Source organism: Pezoporus wallicus, unplaced genomic scaffold (genome assembly GCF_028554395.1).
Source record: "Pezoporus wallicus isolate ANWC-B61680 ecotype Strahan unplaced genomic scaffold, APGP_CSIRO_Pwel_v1 contig_7363, whole genome shotgun sequence".
Taxonomy (NCBI): domain Eukaryota; kingdom Metazoa; phylum Chordata; class Aves; order Psittaciformes; family Psittacidae; genus Pezoporus; species Pezoporus wallicus.
In genome coordinates this window covers 549,810-572,956 of record NW_026641434.1, presented here as the reverse complement: position 1 = coordinate 572,956, position 23,147 = coordinate 549,810, and the positions used below count along the sequence as shown (strand labels likewise).

The window sequence follows — 23,147 nt, the reverse complement described above, 5'->3', positions numbered from 1 at the left end:
AAAAGGTAGACTCAGAATAGGAAGAATTAAGGTTAGGCGTAAAAGGAATCCCAGACAAGGTAGGGTTTTGAAATACACTGCATGTACAGTATCTTAATCCTGCTCCCTAGTGAGATCCTACAGTAATAATATGAATGAAGACTCTAGTAGTTTACCTCTGAATTACTAGATTAGGCTTTAACTTCAGTAAATTAGATCAGCCTCATGTTTAAATTCATACCTGAACACCTTTCTGTCTTTTTCCTTCTAACACCAGTTCATCTAACAGATCTTAGTCTCTACCAAGTTGTTCATACTAATTCTCTTTTTTTTCTTCTTCTCTTCATGGTGTTTTTCTGGGCATTGTCAAGATGGCTTGCCATATTCTAAAACATTTAGTATAGCTATACAAAGGTGCCTGACAGAGACACCATGTTATTAAATACACCAGTGGGAAGACACAGTTACACAAAATCTAGGGAGTCAGATTTCCTCAGTTTTCCATTAGTCTGTTTAATTGTAGTAAGGCTGATAAGCACTATTGAACTGCAATTTTTTGTCTGCCAGGAACTCTCAGTTTTTATAGGTCCTGTTCCTAAACAGAAACCTATTATAAACAGTGCCTTCATTTTCTGAAGTCTGATTTTCAAACCTTTTCTCACAAATATAACCCAGAACACTTGAAGGCTAAAAAAGGGTTTCAGAGAACCAGTTTTCTGGTTCCCAGGGTGCTTTGTACTCATGCTCTCCCACTGGAGGTCACTACATTTGTCTGATGATGTATTTAGCTCTTTCTAAACCACTGAAAAACACAGAGGTGGTTTTTAAGGAAATAAATGTTACACACCACAGCAACACAAATAGAGTGTGCAATTGCTTCCTGTACCTGCTGGAGATACCAGAGTGACATGAAGATCACCTCTACGGGAATACTCAATCGTTGCCTCCAGCTGCACATGCTCCAGAGATGAAATGAAGCTTTCTTGAGCCTCGCAGGCTTTTGTAGGAATTTCAATGATGACTTCCTCATTTGCTCTTAATAATCTGGCAAAATTACAAGAGTTCTTTGATCATGCATAGAAACTTTTGATTCTGGATCATTATGTTACGTGCAAATGACACATTTAACACCCATTTCAAAATTATAAAAAAGAAAGAAGTAAAGACAAACTGTACATTCATTATTTTTTTGAATGCTCCAGTAAAAGCCACGGGGAGCTCTGGAAGCACAGACAATACTTAAGTGGACAAATGATAAGAGCTGCTTAAGACAGACTTGTGCAACATATCCTGGAAGCAAGCAAGTCTGACAACTGAGGGTTTCTATCAAAACTTTGTTGTCCAACAGAGACTACAAAATACCAATCTTTGCATCACATGACTATGTCATGGCTTAGTCTTAATTGCCTCAAATATTCAGAAGAGCTGTTACCATGGAGTTAAAATACTGCAGCAGGCACAGCTGTTTTAACCTTTTGTAGTCAGCACCATCTCAAGAAGGAAAAGCTAACATCTGTACAAAGAGCTACTATGCAAACCTCTCCCTGTATAAATTTCATTACTTCTAATGAGAATGAGGTATCCAAATCTCCACATAAATTATTCTAAACTCAGAATTGTAGGATCTTTGTTTTTATAATGTAAGATAGAGGACTGCAATAAGCATACATAAACAGAAAGTATCACATACATCAGTACTGGGTCAACACTCTTTGGAAAGGAGAGCTCACAAAAGTAAATTGGTAGTAGAACAGTATAAATAATAAGGTTACCAAGAAGTGACACTCCAAAACACAGTAATATATTTCTGCCGAAAGATTTTTAATGCACTCACAGAGTATAATTTCAATCTTTGAAATAGCTGTGTTTTTAATAGACAATAAATCTGTAAGTGAACAAGTGGAGACAAAAAATTATATCCTTCTTAATTAATCATCTTAGTGACTAATTACAACTTACCTGCATGTTGAGCTCAGTTAGGCCCACTATGCTGGGAGCACTTCTGAATGCGGCTGGTAAGTCTTTTTAGTGAGCCTTTGAGATTTGTGTTTCATAAGAGACATGCCACATGTGACTAAAGCTCAGTCTATCACCTTGACTTCAACATGCACTGTGCCTACCACGGGAGAAGAATTGCTAAGACTGATTACAGATTTTATTTTATTTTTTAAATCCCTGGGAGTCTTTGGTATCTTTTTACTCATCTTTTGACAGCACTCTAAACATTCATAGCTTACCTGATTGCTTTCAGTCTCACAGCATCATCCATCCATACACTGGCTGCACAAGCAGACATAATTATCTTTGTTACAGCTTCATGCTAGTAATTTCCATCAGTCTTACACTAAAAAAAGCAAGCAAAGAAATGCTCCTTGCCTGCCCCTGATGAACACAGTAAGGCAAAATTAAATGAATCAAAAGAAATCTCTTAGTCTGGTTCAGAGCAATCTGTGCAGAATACTATCCTTCAGGCTTTAATAAAAGAGATATAAGCTTAGTTACTGCAATGCAAATTCTTACCTTGGTTTAAAGCTTTTGTCTTTGACAATACACTCTCTCTTTTCTGGCACACCTTTCCATCTTTTGGGATCAGCTAAATCTACCAATGCATTGGCGTTGAGTAGTCCAAACCCAAATCGACTGTTGACCATCAGTCCTGCTCCATTCTTTTTCCATCCTGGATTTCCAGCCAGTGGATCATATTCTGAGGTCCACACTACCAAGTGCTGCATATCCCTCCATGTTAGATTTGGGCTGTTGAGAAAATGTTCCTCGTTAATTGTTTCAGGGCTATTTTTCTCTCAATTATTATTATAGTAATAATAGTAATATAATATCAATAATAATATAATCAATAATAATTACAGTTATAATAATACATATAAATAATAAAAATAATAGCGTGATTATTATTAATAATGATATAATTACATTATTATTATTATTTAGTTTGCAACAGAATGCGATTTGAATGTATATGGTATTCCATTATTTAAAAATATACAGCGCTTAAAATATACATGCTTATCCTCACAATGCTTCTCCAGGTAGACAAGGTTTCCGTGTAAATGAAGGATAGTTATCTAGCAAAATTAAGAGTCAAATTCTTCCAAATTATTCAGGCATTTCAGTATGTCCCATCAGTCTTTATGGGACATGGACTTTGAAAATTAACTGGGTGTTTTGATTCTATCTGTGGTTAACTCTATGGCCCTACCTATCTTGGCTTATGCCATCAAAGGAGTATGCAATGGGAACTGGAGCTGAACCCACACCATTCAAGCACTAAGCCTATGCCTTAATGCATGATGTGTTTTCTGTGAAAAAGCCATTGTCTTGTCTTATCCTGTTCTTTCTTATCCTCTTTAAGTCCTACATTCTGACTACCAGCCCTACAGGATCTTAACCTGCCTGCTCCCAGCCTGCTCTGACAGTCAAGGTTGGGTATTTTCCATTTTATGCCTCAGCAGCAGCAGAAAAGCTTCAGTAAATTGACTAAAGACTTAAACTCCTCCAACCTATTGTCTTCAAATTACGTTCTGATACATGTGCAACCTCACTGCTTTGAAGTGCAATTGACAGAATTTAGTGAACAATTGTGGCCAATGCATGAAATGGACTAAAATTCCTCTGTCATCACATATTACTTATGTTGGTTCTTCTTTACTCAGAAGGTGTTGAGGCAAATAGCTGCTTATTTTTGTCATCAGCCTGAGCAAGTCTGACTGACAAAAAGTGGAGTTGCAGCATGAGATGGTGCCACTTCATACAGACAACACTTCAGGGAAGATGGTGGGGTGGCTGAGAAAGAGGAGTTTCAAAGGTAATTGTGTGGCATCTTACTTTGCTTCCAGTGCCAAAGCAAAAATTCCTGCTGCCAGTGGTGCAGATGCAGAGGTCCCAGTGTGAGTCTCTGTACATTCATTGTGAAGATCAGCACTTGTCTGAGCAAAAAAACAACAACAAAAAAAGACTGCATGAATAAACAGTTGTAAATACAGTCATATCCACACTCACAAGCATAACCATATATCCTTTACTTGATGCACGTCAATACATTTCTCACCAGCACAAAAGTGAGGGATGCTTAAATCTGTTCATATTTCAATCCACTCTTTTTACTTCAACTATAATTTTTGTATCAAAACGCTTTGTGTTGGAACAAAATACTCCCACACTAAGTATCTTATTTTATTCTCAGGTTTCACAATAAGTGTTTCAGGCTTACTGGTGAATCATAAAAACAGATCATTGTGTTGGGCCTAGAACATTTAAAATCACTGCTTCCTAGAAAATTATTCATAGGATTAGTATTGGTGTTCTGCTCCCTCTTCAGCAGAAGAACTATAATTTGCAATGAAACATGTGCTTTATTTGGAAATTAAATACCAAGCTCTTTTACCCATGTATCTACATCTCAGGTATGAAGAGAAACCACTTAGGAAGGACACATCTCCTGGCTAACTTGGAATGACATTTTAATCCCCATCAATGTAGTTTATAGTAAAATTAGCATCCACCAGGGCTGAACAGAAATTATAAGTACTTCAACATTATTTTATCACATGAACTTTCTTCAGTACAAGTTATTTCTTGCACAGGAATGAAAGCATGGAGATTGATATGCCTGTTTGCTGAGTACCTTTTAAAGGTTTGCAAGCAGTACTACTGCTGTCACAATCTTACAAAAGGTAATGGCAAGGTATAGAGAGATACTGACTCACTAAATTCAAAGGTTCTTTTTGCCCTTCCTCTAAAACTCCCTTCATTTGTCCTTTCTGAAGAGTGAGACCATATAAAGCTTCATGCAGAGACCTCTGCAATACAAACAGCAGGCAAATTCAGCAAGCTGATTTAACTGGATCAACGCAATGATTTTGTTTAGCTATTGCTTACAGTCGAAGATGTTCCAGGAATGCAATCACTTTTTGAAACACAAACCCCTCTGTTTTCCAAGGCAAATGCACTAAGCATGTAACACATAACACAAAGCGGGTACTAGAAAACAAGCATTTAAGAGCTCTCACTTATTATTTGCATATGAAATACATTTTTATGTTTGTTCTGAATCTGGTAAAAACAACCTACAATTCTTTGGTCTGTATAATCCCCACTGCTGTAAGCTGTGGCCAGAGTTGAAGAGCACTTCTCTGCATACCAGGGAGAAAGGCCCTGCTGAGAAGCACTGCTAATGGAAATAGTGTAGATACTATCAGTGTAACCATCACAGTCACAGTTGTCACCCTGACGGCCTCCGTTCCCAGAAGCCCATACGAAAATGGAGCCTTTCCCATTTCGGCCCTAGAGAAAATGGAAATGAGCAGTTATCAAAGAGATTTCAGTCTCTGTAATGTACTCTCAACAACCTCTCCCCCCCAAAAAAGCCCGATAAATAAAACATTTTCAGATAGAAAAGGACAGTTTTCCATGCACACCGTAGAAGACAGAGACAGAAGAAACCAGCTACTTGAGGTATCCTACTACACACCCTACAGTACATATCTTAATTTGACTGGTCGAGGGTTAGTGTTCCACGTACAGCAACTTTCCTCAGAATAGGATTTTAAGTTAAAAACAGAATCTGTATTCAACAGGTAAGTTTTCCCACACATTGATGTTTTAGTTCAGACTACTTCTATAAAAAAAGCATTTTGATTTTTTTTTTTAAGAAATGGGAAGTAAAAACTTCTCTATTTCACTTATTTCACTTGCCTTTCTGCAATCATGGAGCTATGCGTAAACAGTATGAATTATGCACATGATAAGACTTTTCCATCCATTCATTTTTTGTAAGGAAGCCTTTCATGGTTGGCCTTTACTTGCTGAAACACAGGACACCAGCAAGCACATCTCACTGAAAATCCTCTTACAGGCCTGTGGGCTACCAACACCAGCCTCCAGATGTAACCATGTTCATTCCCTGCTCTGATCTCCAGTATGTAAAGAGGGAGCAGCAGCTAACAACTGATGCTGGCAGCTGACAGCATGTAAAGCATCACAGCTATCGTAGGGAAACACGTATTACCTTATCCAGTCTTAAGCTGTGCTAGTCCTTCAGGAAAAAAAAAAAAAAAAAGATTCACATGAAAAGCAAAAGTTCATATGTTGCTCATTATTGATTTATGCACATTCATTAGAAACAGCAGTTAAATACAGATTTTTATCATCCCACTCAGATGAGATTTGAAATTATTCATGGAAGTGTTAAGACATTTGCAGCACTTAAAATACCAAAAATGAAGAAAAAGCAAACTGCACTCTTTGTGATACAACTGTTAAAATGGGAAGAACAAGCTATGTCAGTTACAGAAAATTAGATCGTATCTTACTTTGAGAACAAAGGCTGCAGTCCAGAAAAGCACTGGTATATGTAAATACTTGCTTTGGTTTCACTTAAGAGTACTGCTAATGCCCCTTAAAACACTTAAGACTAAGCATACAGGCCAGCAATGAATGTGGCAGGGATGAAAGTCACTGGTCACCCGAACTCTGTTTGACTTTAAACTGAGTGGAGATCATCCAGCTCCTTGCCAAAGAAAGCCTGACAAATGAATGGGCAAATTTGCTCCCCTTGAGAAATAATACGAGCTGTAAAAAAAAGCTACTTTCTTCACCAAAGAACCTGCTTTTTCAGAGTAGGCCCACTGACACACTTCCTCCCTAATTATTGCCTTTAATTCTCCCTCTTCTCTTGCTGCCTATCTATGGACTTAGCTCTGTTTATCGCCAGCCCACTCCTCTTGGTCTCCAGTCTTCCCTCACAGTATGCCTATCAGTCGTCAGACTCTTCTTTCTTCTCTCCTCCTGTATGCTAATGTTAATTGCCCTTCTTCCAAAATCCATTCTTTTTGATTCTGTCCTTTAAGCTTCCCTCCATTTCTCTCCTCTCTCATCTCTGAATTTGTCTTCCTCTCTGTATTAGTAGCTGTCCATCTTTAGATACCTTTTTACCTCACTGGCAAGAGCAAGGTGGTATTAATACATCCCCAGTAGCTCTCAGTTTGTACCCTACTTACCATCCAACCAGATCTGAAGAGGATAACATTAAAAAGAACTGTAAAAACATTGTTTCCAATTCTCTTCATAATGCATTTTTACTATCTTCCTTTTAACTGGATCATGATATGCACCAATTTATAAACTAATGCAATTAATACGAAACAAGCCCAACCACAGGGTGCTGAAATCCATCGCTATTTCTCACAGACAAATACTCACAAAGCCGAAATTTTATATTAAATTGGATAGGCTTTCAGTGCAGAAATCCAATTACTGTTCAGCGCAGAGAAGGGTGGCAGGATGAGACAAAGGCAGAAAAAGTGAGGATGGAAAAAGAAAGCTTATCTGTGGAGAATAACAGCTTAAAACCAGTTAGAAAGCTTCAACGGTGCTTTTCTAGCTGGTAATTTCTCTGACCTGTACTATTAAAATACCTCTCCTCCTTTTTAAATACACTTGAGCAAAAAGAGCACAAACCATGGTTTTGTTTTTTTTCCCCTGGTGTCAACCATTTTATAATTCTGTTCTCTACCACATTTTATTCTTTCTCTTAAGCATTGTACCTTCTTTATTCCATACTCGAAAGCCTTCTGTGCCAGTCTCCCAGGTCCCTCTACAGTTTTACCATCATCATTAGGGCCCCAGCTTGCGCTGTAAATATCCACATGTTCTGGATTGAAACCAATTGAACTGGCTTCAATAGCATCAGTGACTATTCCATCCAGCATTCGTATACCTTAATGAAGAAAAAGAAGCAAACTGTATTTACATTGTGTTCCCTCCTTTGTTAACTGTGAAATTTCCAGCCAAATTAATATGCAACTACTGCAAGCACAGCCTACTGCTCTTCATGTAAGCAACATTCATGTCAGTGTGAAACTGTACAGTTACACATTATATGCAGAGCTCAGTGCTCTCTACAAACACTTAAAAAAAACCCTCTAAAAATCTAAGTTGACTATTATTTACTTCTCTTTCTACATAAAGCCAAGATGTTTTCTTTACTCTTCCTGCTTTTTCCTACTGTATTGAGCTCTTCTTTTACTCTTCCTCTCTGTTAAATCTGTAACAAAAACTGCTAGCATGTCACTAAAATGAAATAGGTTTTATAACCATTACTTTTATCTTTAAGAGTTCTGAGAATTTTTGTTCAAAGACGTAGTTCCCAACGTTCCAACTAAACCACTTTGTCCTCACAGTTATTAATGGGTTTGCTGTCTTTGACGCTGGTATCTCACTAGCTTTTCAATCATCACCACAAAAAATTCCCACTGTTGTTTTCCCACTGACCATTTTTTTTTCTCCTGTATGCAATACCAAAATGCTAGAGACACCTAGCCTTTAACATTTTATTAAGAACTGCATGAACTAATCTTCTTCAGAGCAAGCCTGATCTCAGCAGTACTTAAAATTCAGTGGCAGACAGAGGTTCATCAGCACTGGAGCTCTGCAGTAGGACTGTTACCTCTGTCCACAGCAGAAGTCTGGCAAAATTCCCACTATGCCATGGCTCTCCCAGCAACAGCAGCAATGTAAGAGCCATGGTTGTCAGGATTAAGCCACTTTGTCAGGCAGTAAAAATGAAAAAATGTCTGGGTTCTCTTGAACGCAGGAAGCTGGTGCTAAAGCAGCTGCACCATTACTGGCATTCGTGAAATGTGAGGATTCATTTTCTAGTGTTTTCCACAAAATGGGGATTTTTTTTTTTTTTTTCCCCAAAGGATAGTAGGAAAAACATAAACAACTTTGCTCTTGTAGCTCAGTGCCTTGTTATTATTTTCATAGTATAAAGCAGGAAAAAAAAGAAGACTGTAAGCATAATCCTTTTCCCATACGGCTGGCCTCTAAGACTCATACTACTTCCGAGATAAAGCTTGGCTTTATTATTTCATTTTAATTAGTATCAAAAACAGACAAAGGAGTTAATCTACTCAACCACTGCTAATCCACTATCACTCACAAAGTTGGAAAAAGAATCAAAGTATATCCATATCTCCTGGGCCTCAGGTACTAAAAATACCACTTACCCTGGATAGGCTTAAACTCATAACATTTTGAATACTCATTTTTCAGTTGGCTCAGAATTGTGAGATGCTCTCATAGTAGTGCACTGTGAGCAAAGATCTGCCTGCATGGAAATATGACTGTGAGCTCTGGGTTTGAGCATGAAACACATAATGCAGTGCTGAAAATGCAGAGTAGTGTACAGATATTTCCCACAGAAATAGACAAAGCCAACTCTGAAGATAAATACTGTAATAAGGGAGAAAGCAAGAACACTGACGACACACTGATGAAAACAGTGCAAGGAAAAAATGAGTCTTGTCTTTGTGATCACCAAAAATCCTGCTTGCTTAAGTCAACTCAGGATTTCATAGCTGCAGTGATATTTCCCTAAGCAGATTCAAATTATGTCCTATTGCCTAAACTCTTTTGTATTCTTGCACATGCTTACTGCCATCAACAGTCCCACAAAATCAAAAGCCAAAGCCAAAGTAATTTCAGACACATACATGTATCTGCCGGGCAGAAGGCTATTTTTAGCAACATGTCACTGTGCAGGATCTCTCAGCCCAGTCCTTTGTAAAATGGAGCTTCTTAATCATTTGATTTTCATGGTAGCATCATGGAAATATCAGAGCACAGTGCTATGGTTAGGTACATGTAAAAAAACATATAAACCCTGTTTTACCCCAAAAGCGATTGATACACATGTATTTCTTAGCACTACAGAGAACAAGAAGTGAATATTAAAGGACACTGAAAGGTGTCACTTGGAAAACTGGTATTGAGAGCCATTTTTATTTTTTTTACAGAGCGCAGTGAAAAGCCTATGGGATTCACAGGCACAGAGTACTGAAGAGACTAATCATGGTTTCAGAATAGATCCAGACATTGATGTTACTAGTGAGAACACTCAGGGCTACTAAAGACAGTATTTTCATGGAAAACAAAGCATTCTGAACTGAATGTTTTGTTTTCACCCCTCAAGACAAAGTTAAACCAACCTCTTATGCTGAAGGTTAAGAGAACACAGTATTCCACATCAGGGTTTCTTTCCCTAAAGCAGCTACTGCTGACTATCAAAGAGAAGCCATTGGCTGTGGACCACTGGATTTATTCAGTATGGCAACTGCTACAAGCAAAGAGCCACCTAAAGAAGTCATCCTGAACTAATACCAAATAGAAGTGTGTAGTGTGCCAATTCATGGATTTAAAAAAAAAAAAAAGGAAGAAAAGACTGTGAAGAAATTAATTAATCCTGTATAGCCCAGAACATCAAAAAAGCCTTCCAATGTTTAGCCACTTCAAATTTACATGAATATTTTGAAGACGTCGCCTATCTTCCACTGCTCTTTGAACACATTTTTGTTATGTACCTATCTTAATCAAGCTTGTTGTATATAACAGCTTACAATTTCTGTCAACTTTTCCATTCTTCCTCCTCTGCAGCCCAGGTATAAGCAGCTTTCTGTGTAATTCAGATTCCTGGATTGCTTTTCATCCTGTTATTTTCCTGTCCTAGACAAATCACCCTGCATGTATCTGTAGTTTGCATCTGCAAATGAACACAGAGCATATGCAAATAACTGGAAGAATCTTCTCTGTAGATGCAAGTGCCTTAAAATATGGGCACAGCGGGAGTTCAGACATCTTTTCAGCTTCATCCATTTTCCCCTGCTTTGAAACCTTGGCGTCTTCCTCTTATGAGTGAGGTATTTTACTTAAACAGAGCATGACAGCATAATGTTTTATGGCAAAGGCAGATTGCAAAGCTGACATCTATGACAGCTCAGTAGAGTAAATGGGAACCTACAAGCCTAAGACTGAAATGGTGGAATGGCAGTTATGGCTGTCAATTGGCACTCATCATCTCTTTGTTTAAAAGGGAAAAAGGGAGTAATGGAAAAACTAGCTCTGTACAAGTATCTTCCTCTGAGCTAAATAACCATTTGCCACTGATGCTTTGATCACAACTATTTCATAGACCTCTAATGGATTAAGCTTTCAGTCACCACTTCAAAAAAACCCAGCAATACTGATGGACGGGCAAGCAAGAATACTTATTTTCAAAATTAACTTAGGATGATAGTATAGAGGTAAGCTGTTGAAACAAAAGCCACAGCAGTTTGAATATCCTCACTGATACGACCTTTCAAATGCAATTGTGTAAACAATACTCTGCAAGCAAGCGTAGGTATAAATTTGTGTATTTTTACTTTCACTCTACTCAATCCTTCTTCCTCAACCCACCTCCTTCCAGGATAAGCAATTGTAAGTGGGTCCATCATTCCTTAAAAGATATAGTCTTATCTCTCAGTACAATATAGGTTCTTGCTATTGTTGTTGGGTACAATATAGGTTCTTGCTATTGTTATTATTATTATTACTACTACTACTATTATCACCATCATCATTACCACCACCTATATTGTTGTTGCTGTTGTTATATGTTCTGCCTATATTCAACTAACAGCCAGGTTCCAGACAGTGTGCTGATATTCATGAAACATTGTCAAACGCAGTAACACTCTGCAATATGGCCAGACTTGGGATTTTGTAGCCTAACACTGCAAGATCGATGTTTTCTGAAAAGGAACAATCATTGGTGTTTCAGATTAATGGTAGGTGAAAATGCTCAGCACTTCACAGGATCTGCCTGGTTTCTGTTCATATTAGGCATCTAATAATTTTTGTTTTCTTACCTCCAACTTTGGAATTATAGGCAACTCCAACTCCACATTTTCTGTTGTTGGCTTGCATGGCAATTTCTCCGGCACACCGCGTTCCATGCCTGAATAAATATAGCAAGAACAAGCTACGTCTCATAGTATCTCTGTGTAATGTACACAAAAGAGTCATCAGTGACTTTGATTTGCCGGAGGTCTTCCTTTAAATGAACGCAATGCAGCTACAGTTGTATCTGCGTAACACAAAAATACTTGTTTCTCGTAGGCTTCAAGCAACTTAACTTCATCTACTTCATGATCAAAGGATCATTGTGAGGAGATGATAAATACCTTACTTAAAACACACTGAAGTCAATAGACCTGTTAGATGCCAGTACTTAGGATTTCAGAAACTAAGCTTTTAAAGTATCTTCATCATCTCCAAATTTTTCTTGTAACCAACTACTTTCTATGCAATTTTTTTTTCTCCATAGGTGATTCTGATGCCACAATACAGAGTATCTGCATATAAGTGTAAACTGTAGAAGAGCTGTATTATTTAATAGTACAGACTGTTATTCAATTAACTGTTTGCTTCTAGGCAGAATTACATTTACTTATTAACAAAGATTAGAGGTAAACCAGGTAGATTTAAGAGATAATGTCATCAGAACAACAGGATAATGGGTTCTTGCTCTTAAGTAACACTGTAACAAAGTAGAAATGTCATTTTTCAGATGTCTTATTCATGGGATATTTATCCTTTGATTAATTACTTGGGTTTTTCCCCCATACACTGATTTATGTTGTGGATGTCACTGTGCTGTCTGAGAGACAACAGGGAATCAGTGCATTAGTTTCCTGCTGTATCTGTATTGAGTAGCAGCATCCTGTTTTAGGAAATTGACTTCTTCCAAGTACCAGCTTTTAAAAAAGTCCATTCTCTTCCCTTTCTGATAGACAAAATCCCTCCCTGAAGCACGACAGAAATGATTGGATATGACAGACCCATCCAGGCGTTCCAGAGAGTATCCGAAAGGTAGCTCTACAGAGGGTATCAGAAAAAATTTCTCTCACCTTGCAGGCCACTCAAGTCCACTAAGTGAGCTGGCTGGTTCTTAGAATCATAGAATAGTTAGGGTTGGAAAGGACCTTAAATGCATCTAGTTCCAACCCCTCTGCCATGGGCAGGGACACCTCACACTAAACCATCTTACCAAGGCTTCGTCTAACCTGGCCTTGAACATTGCCAGGGATGGAGCATTCAAAACCTCCCTGGGCAACCCATTCCAGTGCCTCACCACCCTAACAGGAAAGAATTTCCTCCTTATATCCAATCTAAACTTCCCCTGTTTAAGTTTTAACCCGTTACCCCTTGTCCTGCCACTACAGTCTTGTGTTCAAGCATTTTGTAACTTCCTAGGTTATTACATTGAGGATATTTAGGCCACATCTGGTCTAAATAAAGCTTCCATATGCCTCAGAAGAGACAGAAAGTTTGTCATGGGAGTGAAAGTAACCTACTTCAGTCTCTGACCATGTGTCAAATTCACGAGGTCAGAAGTATGACTTCACCTGTGGCTGCACACACTGAGCTAGAAGCTATGCTATTAGTTCAAAAGGTACTGCCAAAACTGGAGTAGAGTGTCCTTGGCTACAACAGCTGACCTCAAGGAATAGGTTCCTTGGTAAATTAGATTCCTCTAAGATACAGTCTCTTTCAGAGCCCTTTATAGCATATTCTTCTAAAATTCCTGGTGCAAAGCAAAGAACTGAAGTAAAACTCTACTTAGGGAGGTATCACTCTACAATCACACACAGTGACATGAACAGATAGTTCCCTTCAGTTTACAGAAACATGTCAGTAGCTTACCTGACAAAGATGAAGAAACTCAGGGCACATCTAGGGAGATTACTAAAACAGCAGAGGGAGATTACTAAACAAAAGAGGTTCCTCCCAAACACCAAGAAACACTTTTTCCACTGTGAGAGTGAGGGAGCACTGGCACAGGTTGCCCAGGAGGTTGTGGAGTCTTCCTTCCTCCTCAGAAATATTCAAAAGCCATATGGATGTGGTCCTGGACAATTGGCTCTAGGTATCCCTGACTGAGCAGGGGTTTGGACCAGATTACCTGCAGAGGTCCCTTTGAACTTAAACCATCCTGTGATTTTGTTACACAAATTCCTCCTTCTATTATATGACTGTCATAAAGGACATATACAAGTATTTCTGCATTTGCACATTCTAAGAGACAAATTAACACTGTGCTGTTTTGTTCTGTTCACGCAGCTAGAAGGCTACTCACTTGTTTTCATTTGTTGGATCATATCTAGGAAAGGGATCGTGATCATTGTCATTGAAATCATAACTTGCCCTTGGATCCTACATGTAAGAAAAAGAACAACAGACTTAATTTGGACAACTACAAAATGCATTTTAAAATACGTAACAAAATGGGTTCTACAGTCTGTGTTTATTTATCTGGTGTGCCTCATATTGACAGCAATCAAGTTGGTAGAATTTGATGGGCATTAGCAATTCCATAAATTTTTCATGGAGCTTTAACTAACATGCCTGGGAATTAAATCCACCAAGGGAAAAACAAAACAACAAAAGAACCACCCCACTATCATTGTTAAGTAACATTCCAGTTCCTGTGACACAGACCAGGTTCTAAATTATGCCTAAGGCAAACATTTCAGTCTCTGTACTGCAGGAGCTGACTTACGGAACAGACAGCAAGATGAGTAAGAGTGTCTGTATATCAAATTTACAGTTGATTAATTTATTCCATAGCATTCTAATGGCCAAACTTACATAGTTAGAGAAGATGTCAGTGTGATTCCACTCCAAGCCATCATCTAATACTGTGATGACAACGCCCTTGCCTGTTATCCCTTTCTGCCATACAGGAATAACATGGAGATCCAGTTTGGGCAGGGATGGAGTTATTCTTGTATCTTGCTGGGAGACAGAAAGGATTAAAATACGTCAACATTTTTATCCACTAACACTACACAGGTCTAAAGCTGTATTTTAAAGATGCTCTAAACCATCCCAGCCTGAGCTTGTAGATTTTGCGTATATTTTGCAAAGATAAAGTAAAAATTAGTTGCAGCACTTAAGGATTTATGCCCTTAATTAAGTTCTGTGAAAAGCATCTCTGAACAAAGAGCATCCTGTATTTACTGGGCATAAGGCAACAGAAACATGGCAATGGTGAGGATGCACCAATGAACCTTGGAACGTTGAGTTAATAATCAGACCTGCTAATGTTTGGTTTTTTCCCTTGATGAGAAGCCAAGACAGTACCCCACAGTACAGTAAGCTGTGCTTTCTCCAAATGCATTTCCTCTTTTGACATTCAAGTTAGCCAGAACAAAGCAATTAATGGATAAAACAATTAAGGTAGTCCTTTGATTAGGAACAATTGCTGAATCACAAGTTTCTGTTGACTATCCTCATTACTGCTCCTGTGGTAAATCAACTGGAAGCATGAATCATCTATAGACTTCTCTTCCACAGAAAATTCTTTGAAGAGTAGCTCCTAAATGGGTAATTTTTCCTCTTCAATATTAGATGTGCAGTACATATATTTAATTTAGATTACTTCCTTACAAAACCCATAAAAACAAAAGTGTAAAAAAACAGCCATTTTTTTTCCTGTTTCTCTGTGCATAATTACATTAGTTGATCACAAGTTATTCATTTCTTTGTTTCCACAGGAATTCTGCATTAAAGTATGAGGCTTAGAAAAAGAAATTCATTACTGAAATGACCTTTCTTTCATTTTATGCTTTCTATTCTCGCTGCTGCCATTCAGGGAGTTATTCGAGGTTTCACATTTTGTTCTCTTGAAGCCATCAAATAACCCTTTTTTCTGGTGATGTGTGAAGGTACACTGAATGAAGCTAAAAACTGTTGCAAATCATAATAATAAGGTAATACTAATTTATTTACTACAAAGCAAGAAATGCATTTTGGAAAAAATATTTAACATATTTATGCATTTCATCAGAAAAAAAAAAAAATCAATGTACACTGCAAACAAGGGTAAGCATAATGTTCCTGTTTCTCATATGGGAAAACTGAAGGGAAGAAGTGAAAAACACAGAAAGGTGGAAAAAGGAGCTATGCCTCCTGGAGAACAGGACATTGTTGTTTTTACAATTTGCTCTTTTGCTCTTTGCGTGTGTTTGCATATATGTCTAACACAGACATCTTGGAAATTTCCTGCTTCCTACTGGAAACAGGCAAAGGAGCAAACAGATACTCAGCTTCAAGTAAAAGTTAAATTCTTAATGACAATCTTTTTATGTTGAAAAGAAATCTGCAGGAATCTTCATGGAACTATTTTATGCTATGCAGTTTCTAATTTATTTTTCCTAGCACAAACAAAAGAAAGGAAGGGCAAAACATTATACAAACAGCATAGGGTTTGGTCTGTTTTCTCTAAGCTGAGCTGAAGAAGAGAAAAATATTTGCAGCCAACTGGGGCACATCATTGACCTTTCTTCTTGATTTGTTGCACTCACCTTTGATCCCACCCCTATTCTGAGTGACAGCAATGAAGCCTAGAACAAAGGTACAGCTAGAACGCACAGTGGAAATACAGACTCTCAAAAGAAACCATATAAAACATAAATGTTCAACTGTATTTCTGAGTTGTCAGATGCAAACAAGAACTATAGAACTCAGGAAATTTGACTTCCTTGAGGTACTGAACGTGTGACCTGTAGAGACCCGCTTCTACATAAATCCTAGTCCAAGAGGCTGAAGGTGCCTGTCATATGCATGTGTATCCTTTTGTTCTCATCCGAAGCATGCACTCTGCACTACTAATTTTAATAAAGAAATACATGGCCACTTTCAGACATGATAAGGGATGACTAATATGCCAATAGTAAATATTTTAAAATTATCACAAAGGTAGCTTTTAACTGCTACACTTTCTAACATCAACCCCCATCCTAAGCAGCTGCCTGAATTGGCTTTTAGAGTCTTTGTACAAATGACACTTCAGGAAAAACAGAAGGTTGCCCAGAAATATTATGTGCAGAGATCTCTCATTTTTATAGCATATGCTAATGAGGGGGACTCTTCATTTACTCCCTTCACTGCAGTCGCACTCATACTAGTAAAATAAGGCAGCTGATAGCACAACTGAAATTCACCATTCCCCAGTTCCATAGTGAAATAAATTCTTACCAGATACCACTGCTGATTCCACATAGGATCATTGAAAAGATTATCTGCTGAGTCTTTCACGATGGCACGCTTAGTTCTCTTTTTTTCATATTGCTGCTCTGCCCATGACACCTACAATTATTTGCATAGATATGACAAGTAAGCCTTTATGGGTTATGGCTTTTTTCTTTTAGGGGATAAGGATTTTCCACACACAGCAAAATTTTGATGCCTAAAGCAAAATGAGCAATGCTTGATACAGAAGAATTGCTTCTATTTTAGCACAGTGTGCTTTGGGGAAGAGGACTCAGTGAAATCACAATACTCTAGAATCAATTAATAGAAAATCATTTAGTACAAGTGAACAGTAGAACTCCTGTGAGTGCCACACAATGCAGGCTTTTATTACCAAATGTTCAATACAGTTAGAAGGTTATCTAAGCAGTGGTGGTTACTGAAACAAGAAAAACCACAGCCTGCTTTTTTCTCCCACCTACATTTTAAGCACCTTCTATTTCTACTGGGATTTAAAAGGAAAGCAGAAAGATTATGTCTGGCTTTAGTATAGCAATCATAATGATGCTGTTACTCATAGCTCAGCTGGACCTTCAAGTCTCCTTCGCAGTGGTGTTTTGAAGTGCAATCAATTAGTAAGCTATGAATATTGGACTAAATTCATCACAGCAGAATTCAGCTTCAGGAAAGTGAAAGCCAAAATGCTTCAGCATGTTTTGCTGGAGCATCAGTACAAGCGGCACAACATTTGTCCACTCACACAGCAATCTCTAAGCCACTAGGCTGCAGTTTAAAAATGCATCCCACTTAGTTCCCTTGAAGGTATTATTAAACCCAGTCAAAACCAAATTCTGATTCTAATACCTCTTCCGTGCTGTGTGCTCCTGTTCAAGCGGGTATAAAATGTTATTAATTGCTAGCACCTGAATGGTCACTCTGACACAGATCAAGTTGGTGCTTTTCATCCCAACTTCAAAATGAGCAAAGCAAATTCAGGTTCAGTAGACGGCCAAGATCTTGCTATAAGCCTAAAGCAAAGGACGACTTGGATTTAACCTTTTGTTTTCAATGTCTGAATAGATTTCATTACTTTTCTCTCTGATCCTTACATCTATCACCATATATGAAACAATAATGAGTGACTCAGAAACTGTAATGATTAAAAATGATACTGATTTGATTAAAACGTGATTTCCTAGTGAGAGTCTAATGAAAATTCATTACAATAATATAAATCCTTGAAAATGGTAACTACTCCAAGCATGCTCACTGAAAGTTCCCTAATACTGTTCCCCTTGCTATATATTCAGTGTTAAAGCCCCTATAAACTGCAGTTAGTCACAGAAGATGAATATACCTGTGCAAGTATAAACATTTTAAATTGCCCTATTTACACCCAGGGCCACACATACTTCTGAACAGGTTAGACCAATTACCTTTATCGCTATTCCCTGCCCACAGTAAAGCTTGGCCTCTTCACCATCCAACAGTAATTAACAATTGACAACTTACATGCTTGTTATTTTTTTCCACGTGGACAACTGCACTGAGAAAAATGAGATGAAACTACCAAGCACATATGTCAAACAAGCCAAATGTTTGTCACTCAGCAACTGGGTGAGGTTCCAACCATCCATCTACAGCAAAAGCTGAAGGCCCTATGCCAAGCTTCCAGTCAAAGATACATAAAGCAGTGAAAATAACCTTGCAGTATCTTGCAAGAAAGTAGACTGTGGAACTAGTGCAAATACTGGAAGAAGTAAGGGAACCAGACCATTACATCCCTTCAATATATTCACAGTCTTTATCTGTTTTACAACAAACATGGGGATATCTATAGGAAGCAGATAAATATTCAGATGAGAGCCAAGTTTTACCCCAGCTTTCACACTTAACATACCGTAAAATTCATGAAGGCATTACTCAAACAAAAGCACTGTTCCCTTCTCCCTCCCTTTTTGAAGACTGAATTTAAATATTTTTAAATGGGCAGTTACTGAAGAAGAGCAGCTTTTTGGAGAAACAGTCATAGCATCACAGAATAGATAGGGTTGGAAAGGACCTTTTAGTTTCAACCCCCCTGTCATGGGCAGGTCCATGTATGCAGTACTACATGATTGCTTTGTGTTTATATTCTTACATAATCACATAATTACATCTTGTTCATTCACATAGCTAATTTGCATACTAGTTGGTAAATAAAAGTGAAATTGGAGTAAATTTATCAAATCACCTCCAGCACTTTGAAACTCTGGTTTTGAATCTATGTAAGTCTGCAATAATGTTTGGCAGTAAGGCACGTAACACAATTGCTTCCATTCTGCTTATGGCATTAGAATTTGGTATATTAAACATAGTCATGCTTCCCTCTTACAGAGATAGATTTGATATAGTTAGTCTGAAAAAGGGAGGAACTGGAACAAAACTGGTTTTGAACATTGTACTATGACCACATTTAACATCTGGTCATGGGTGTGGATATTAGGTAGAATTTACACTAAAGCTGTGGTCTTGAACATCCCCAGTTTAGAGTAATTTCATCAGGAAGACTTTAACTGTTAAACCAATGTTTGCATGGATATATAGATGGGAGTGTACCATTTTGAAGCAGAACAGGCAAATAAACCATCTCACCCCCTCCTTTAATTCTTCTAGCTACATATAGAATATTTCTTCCTAGATGACACTTACATCTAAAACCTCCATATAATCAATTACTTGTCAAGTGGTTTGCCCTTATATGATAAATTGCTGGTTTTCACAACTGGGTTACTTCATGTTTTGGGCTATCCGTATTTTTACAATCACTGCTGCAACAATGCTGATTTGAAATTAAAATTTCATTGTTCTGAAATTTGCCAGAAACTGGTTTTAAGAGGGGTTGACAGCATTCTGGTCTGTTCCTTAAATATGCCACCCACCCCAGTTTTCCAGTACACTTACAAACAGACATGCTTCTCTCTTAAATAAAGTCAGATAACTGGGGTGTCTACTGCACCAGTGCAGACCCTTAGATCCTGGCTCTCCACTGTGCCTGTTCTCTGTCTGCCATGGGATCCCACTGTACCTAAGGACTGCAAGTCTAGAACGTGTGATGGATCCTTTGAGAAGGGGTTTTAAGCTGTCACAGAAGTGAATCCAGCAAAACCTCAGTCTGTTTCACCTACTTTTTTTTTTTATTTAATATTCAATCACTTCAAATCAAATGTAATTCCCATGGTAATTGCACAGGGGTGGCCTGATTAAACTTAGTGCATCCATGGGTTTTTACTTTGAATCAAGCCCTGTGGTTGTTTGTATTTTCAACAGTAACAAACATCTGAAATTCTAAGCCTTTGCATTGCTGCATATTTTAAATCTTAATTTAGAAAGCACTTGCAAAAATATGGTAAGAGAGGGTCAGACTTTGCTTGTTAATGACAGAATAATAAAGTATTATTCAGCATGTCTGAATAGCTTAGACTTGCAAAACAAGGAAAGCCTGCTTGTGACCTCATCGTAAAGCGAGCAATAAGGAGACAGAATAAACACAGAGCATGACAAGGAGTAAACTTAATACTCACCCGCTCATCATCAGAAAGTCTTTTAGTGATGAGAATGGCACTTCTTCGGGACCTCCTTGGATGGCTTTTATGTCTGAACAGGTAGTGATTTTTGAGTGATCCGATCTGTAAGTCACAGGTGTACTTTAACTATCAAGAGGTATTTCCATACTGCAAACAAGTACCAACTATTGCAACCTGACCAAATTCATTCTGCTTCAAAGACAAAAGAAAGGAAACGAGCATCTGGAGAAGACAAGGCTGAGTGGAGACCTCATAGCAGCCTTCAGTATCTGAAGGGGGCCTACAGGGATGCTGGGGAGGGACTCTTCATTAGGGACTGTAGTGATACGACAAGGGGTAACGGGTTAAAACTTGAACAGGGGAAGTTTAAATTGGATATAAGGAAGAAGTTCTTTACTGTAAGGGTGGTGAGGCACTGGAATAGGTTGCCTAAGGAAGTTGTGAATACTCCGTCCATGTTGGTGCTCAAGGCCAGGTTGGACAGACCCTTGGGTGACATGGTTTAGTGTGAGGTGTCCCTGCCCATGGCAGGGGCTTGGAACTAGATGATCTTAAGATCCTTTCCTACCCTAACTATTTTATGACTCTATTTTAATCTAAACTAAAAAACACTCTTCAAGTATTGAGTGCTTATCACAGCCTGTGTGCTGCTAGAAGCTGGGGGAATCATCTGAGCTAGCGAGGTAGCAGTCATTACCACTACAGTACTTGGTAACACAGTTACTTGTAGTAGCGACCAGGATGGACATACTTTGTCATGGACATACCTTGGCATGGCCACATTTCAAAGGACAGGTTTTAATGTAATCACACACCAGTTTCAGCTGCTGAACACGTGTAAAAAACACCATGTGGCTTCAGAAGCCTCACTGCAGGATTGATTTGTATGGGCACCTTCCGAACAGGCATTTTGACAGGCACAGTACCCGCTCACTCTCAGATGTGGGTTTAAACATCCCTCTTCCCCGAGCAGCGCTGTTTGAAATCGGTAGGGGCAAATCCCCTCACTCCAAAGGTGGAAAGACCAATTCCACAGCGGTGCGATCACACCCTAGGTTTGAGCAAGGCTGTGGCCGCCCGCCCTCCCGGGGAGCAGCCGGGAATGGGCTGCCCTGAGGCTCACGGCCCACCCGGGCAGAGGTGACTCCGCCGCTCCCGGCCTGCTCCCGGCGCAGGGCCGCGGCTCGGCGAGCGGTGCCAGGGCCCCCAGCGCTCCCAGACGCACTGCCCGGCGAAAGACCCCCACCTGGGGACGGGGTGTGGGGGCAATACGGGACTATCACCTAAAGGCGGTTACTCATCCTTGACAACGCTGACGTCACAGCATCCCAGAAAAGCGTCGGGAGGGCCTCATGGAAAGGAGACCCACGATGGCGACGGAGCCTCCGGGGTGGGTTGCCCGCGGCCTCCTCTTGCCAGGGCTCCCGGCTGGGGGGCAGTGTGCACTGCGCGGCTCCCTCAGCAATAGCCGGGTGCTCTGCCCAGTCTTCTCAAGGAGGACTGGGGTGCCCTGCCAGGTGCCCTCAAGGAGAGATGAGGTGCGCTGCCCGGTCCCTCGGGGAGAGCAGAGTCTCCCTGCCTGACTCTCAGCCCTCCTCAGGCAGAGCCCGACTCTGCCCGGCCCCTTCAGGAAAAGCAGTCCCCGGCTGGGCGCTGCTATCGCGGGGCTGCCGCCCTGCGGGGACCCGGGTCCAGGGAGGGGGCGGGGGTAGAAGGCACTTCAAACTCCCCGGAGCCTTGCGAACAGCCGCCACGCGCAAGTTTCGGTGCAGCTCGGAGGAAGGGGCAGAGAAAGGGAGGGATAGAGAAAAGGAGAGACTGAGGGGACCCCGGCGCCGGGCAGTCCGCCTGTGTGCGCAGCCGTACCTGCCCCACGAGGTCGTAGTTCAGCTCCTCTGCGATGGCTCTGGCGGCGGCGTGGCCCGCGGGGACCTCCGCTGCCCACTCGTTAAGGAACTGGCGCTCAGAGCAGCCGCCGCGGGGCAGGCAGCAGACGGCCAGCAGCACCAGTGCCAAGCACCGGCTTGCCCAGTGGCGCCGGTCCATGGCCGCGGGGAGCGGCGGCTGCGGGGCGATGTGTTGCTAAGCGAGCGCGGCTATAGGGGTCCCTGCTGCCTGCTTGCTGCCTGCTGGCGCGGCTGCCCGGGGCCGCGGCACCCAGACCCTCTGGAGTCGGAATGGAAATGAGTGTTTACACGTCAAAACGACGACAGACATCCTGACGTCAAGTGTACCTGGCCCCCGAGCCGGGAAGGGGGTGGTAATTCCCGGGAGAGGGGTGGCGGCGTGCGCGGAAGCGAGCGGGCGGGACGCGAGCGGGCGGCAGGGGCCGGCCCTCCTGCTGCCGCTGGCGGCCCCTTTGGGAGAGGGATCGTGTCCCCGCGGGCAGCACGGTAGATGCCGCTCCGCTGTGCCCTGCCCTGCCGGCGGTGGGCTAGGAGGGGCGCCTGGAGAGGGGTCTCCACCCTCGTCCTGCAGCTGTCCGCTCTCACTCCCGGCGCAAGGGCAGAGCTAAGTGAGCAACTCCTCTTCTTTCGATCCATCCCATCACTCGGGACCTGCGCGGTGGACGCGCTGCATCCCCCTGTACTTGCGACCCCAACGTAGCTATGCGGTATTCACTGGCACCGCTACCGTGGCTGGTTATGTAACGGGCACCACCACCCCGAACTACAGTCACTAGCTCTAAAATTATATTAATTTTTTTCTAAAAAAAAAAAAATTCTATTT

The 23,147-nt window shown here is 40.4% G+C and overlaps 1 protein-coding gene across 2 annotated transcripts in view; it reads right to left on the bottom strand.

The window, feature by feature from the left end:
- PCSK1 (proprotein convertase subtilisin/kexin type 1) overlaps nt 1-22,481 on the bottom strand; it is a 32,981-nt gene extending 10,500 nt beyond the window's left edge. Inside the window, exons 1-11 of one of the 2 annotated variants that reach the window (XM_057423925.1) lie at nt 22,284-22,481; nt 20,415-20,519; nt 16,858-16,968; nt 14,467-14,613; nt 13,955-14,031; nt 11,685-11,815; nt 7,542-7,714; nt 5,068-5,280; nt 3,823-3,923; nt 2,500-2,733; nt 866-1,023 (exon numbers count right to left, since the gene is read on the bottom strand). In XM_057423925.1, the coding sequence (XP_057279908.1) occupies nt 866-1,023; nt 2,500-2,733; nt 3,823-3,923; nt 5,068-5,280; nt 7,542-7,714; nt 11,685-11,815; nt 13,955-14,031; nt 14,467-14,613; nt 16,858-16,968; nt 20,415-20,519; nt 22,284-22,463 (1,630 nt within the window). In that variant the 5' untranslated portion in view covers nt 22,464-22,481. The remainder of the gene's footprint in view (nt 1-865; nt 1,024-2,499; nt 2,734-3,822; nt 3,924-5,067; nt 5,281-7,541; nt 7,715-11,684; nt 11,816-13,954; nt 14,032-14,466; nt 14,614-16,857; nt 16,969-20,414; nt 20,520-22,283) is intronic. The other variant, XM_057423926.1, reaches the window with a different exon arrangement.
- Nucleotides 22,482-23,147: the final 666 nt, after the last annotated feature.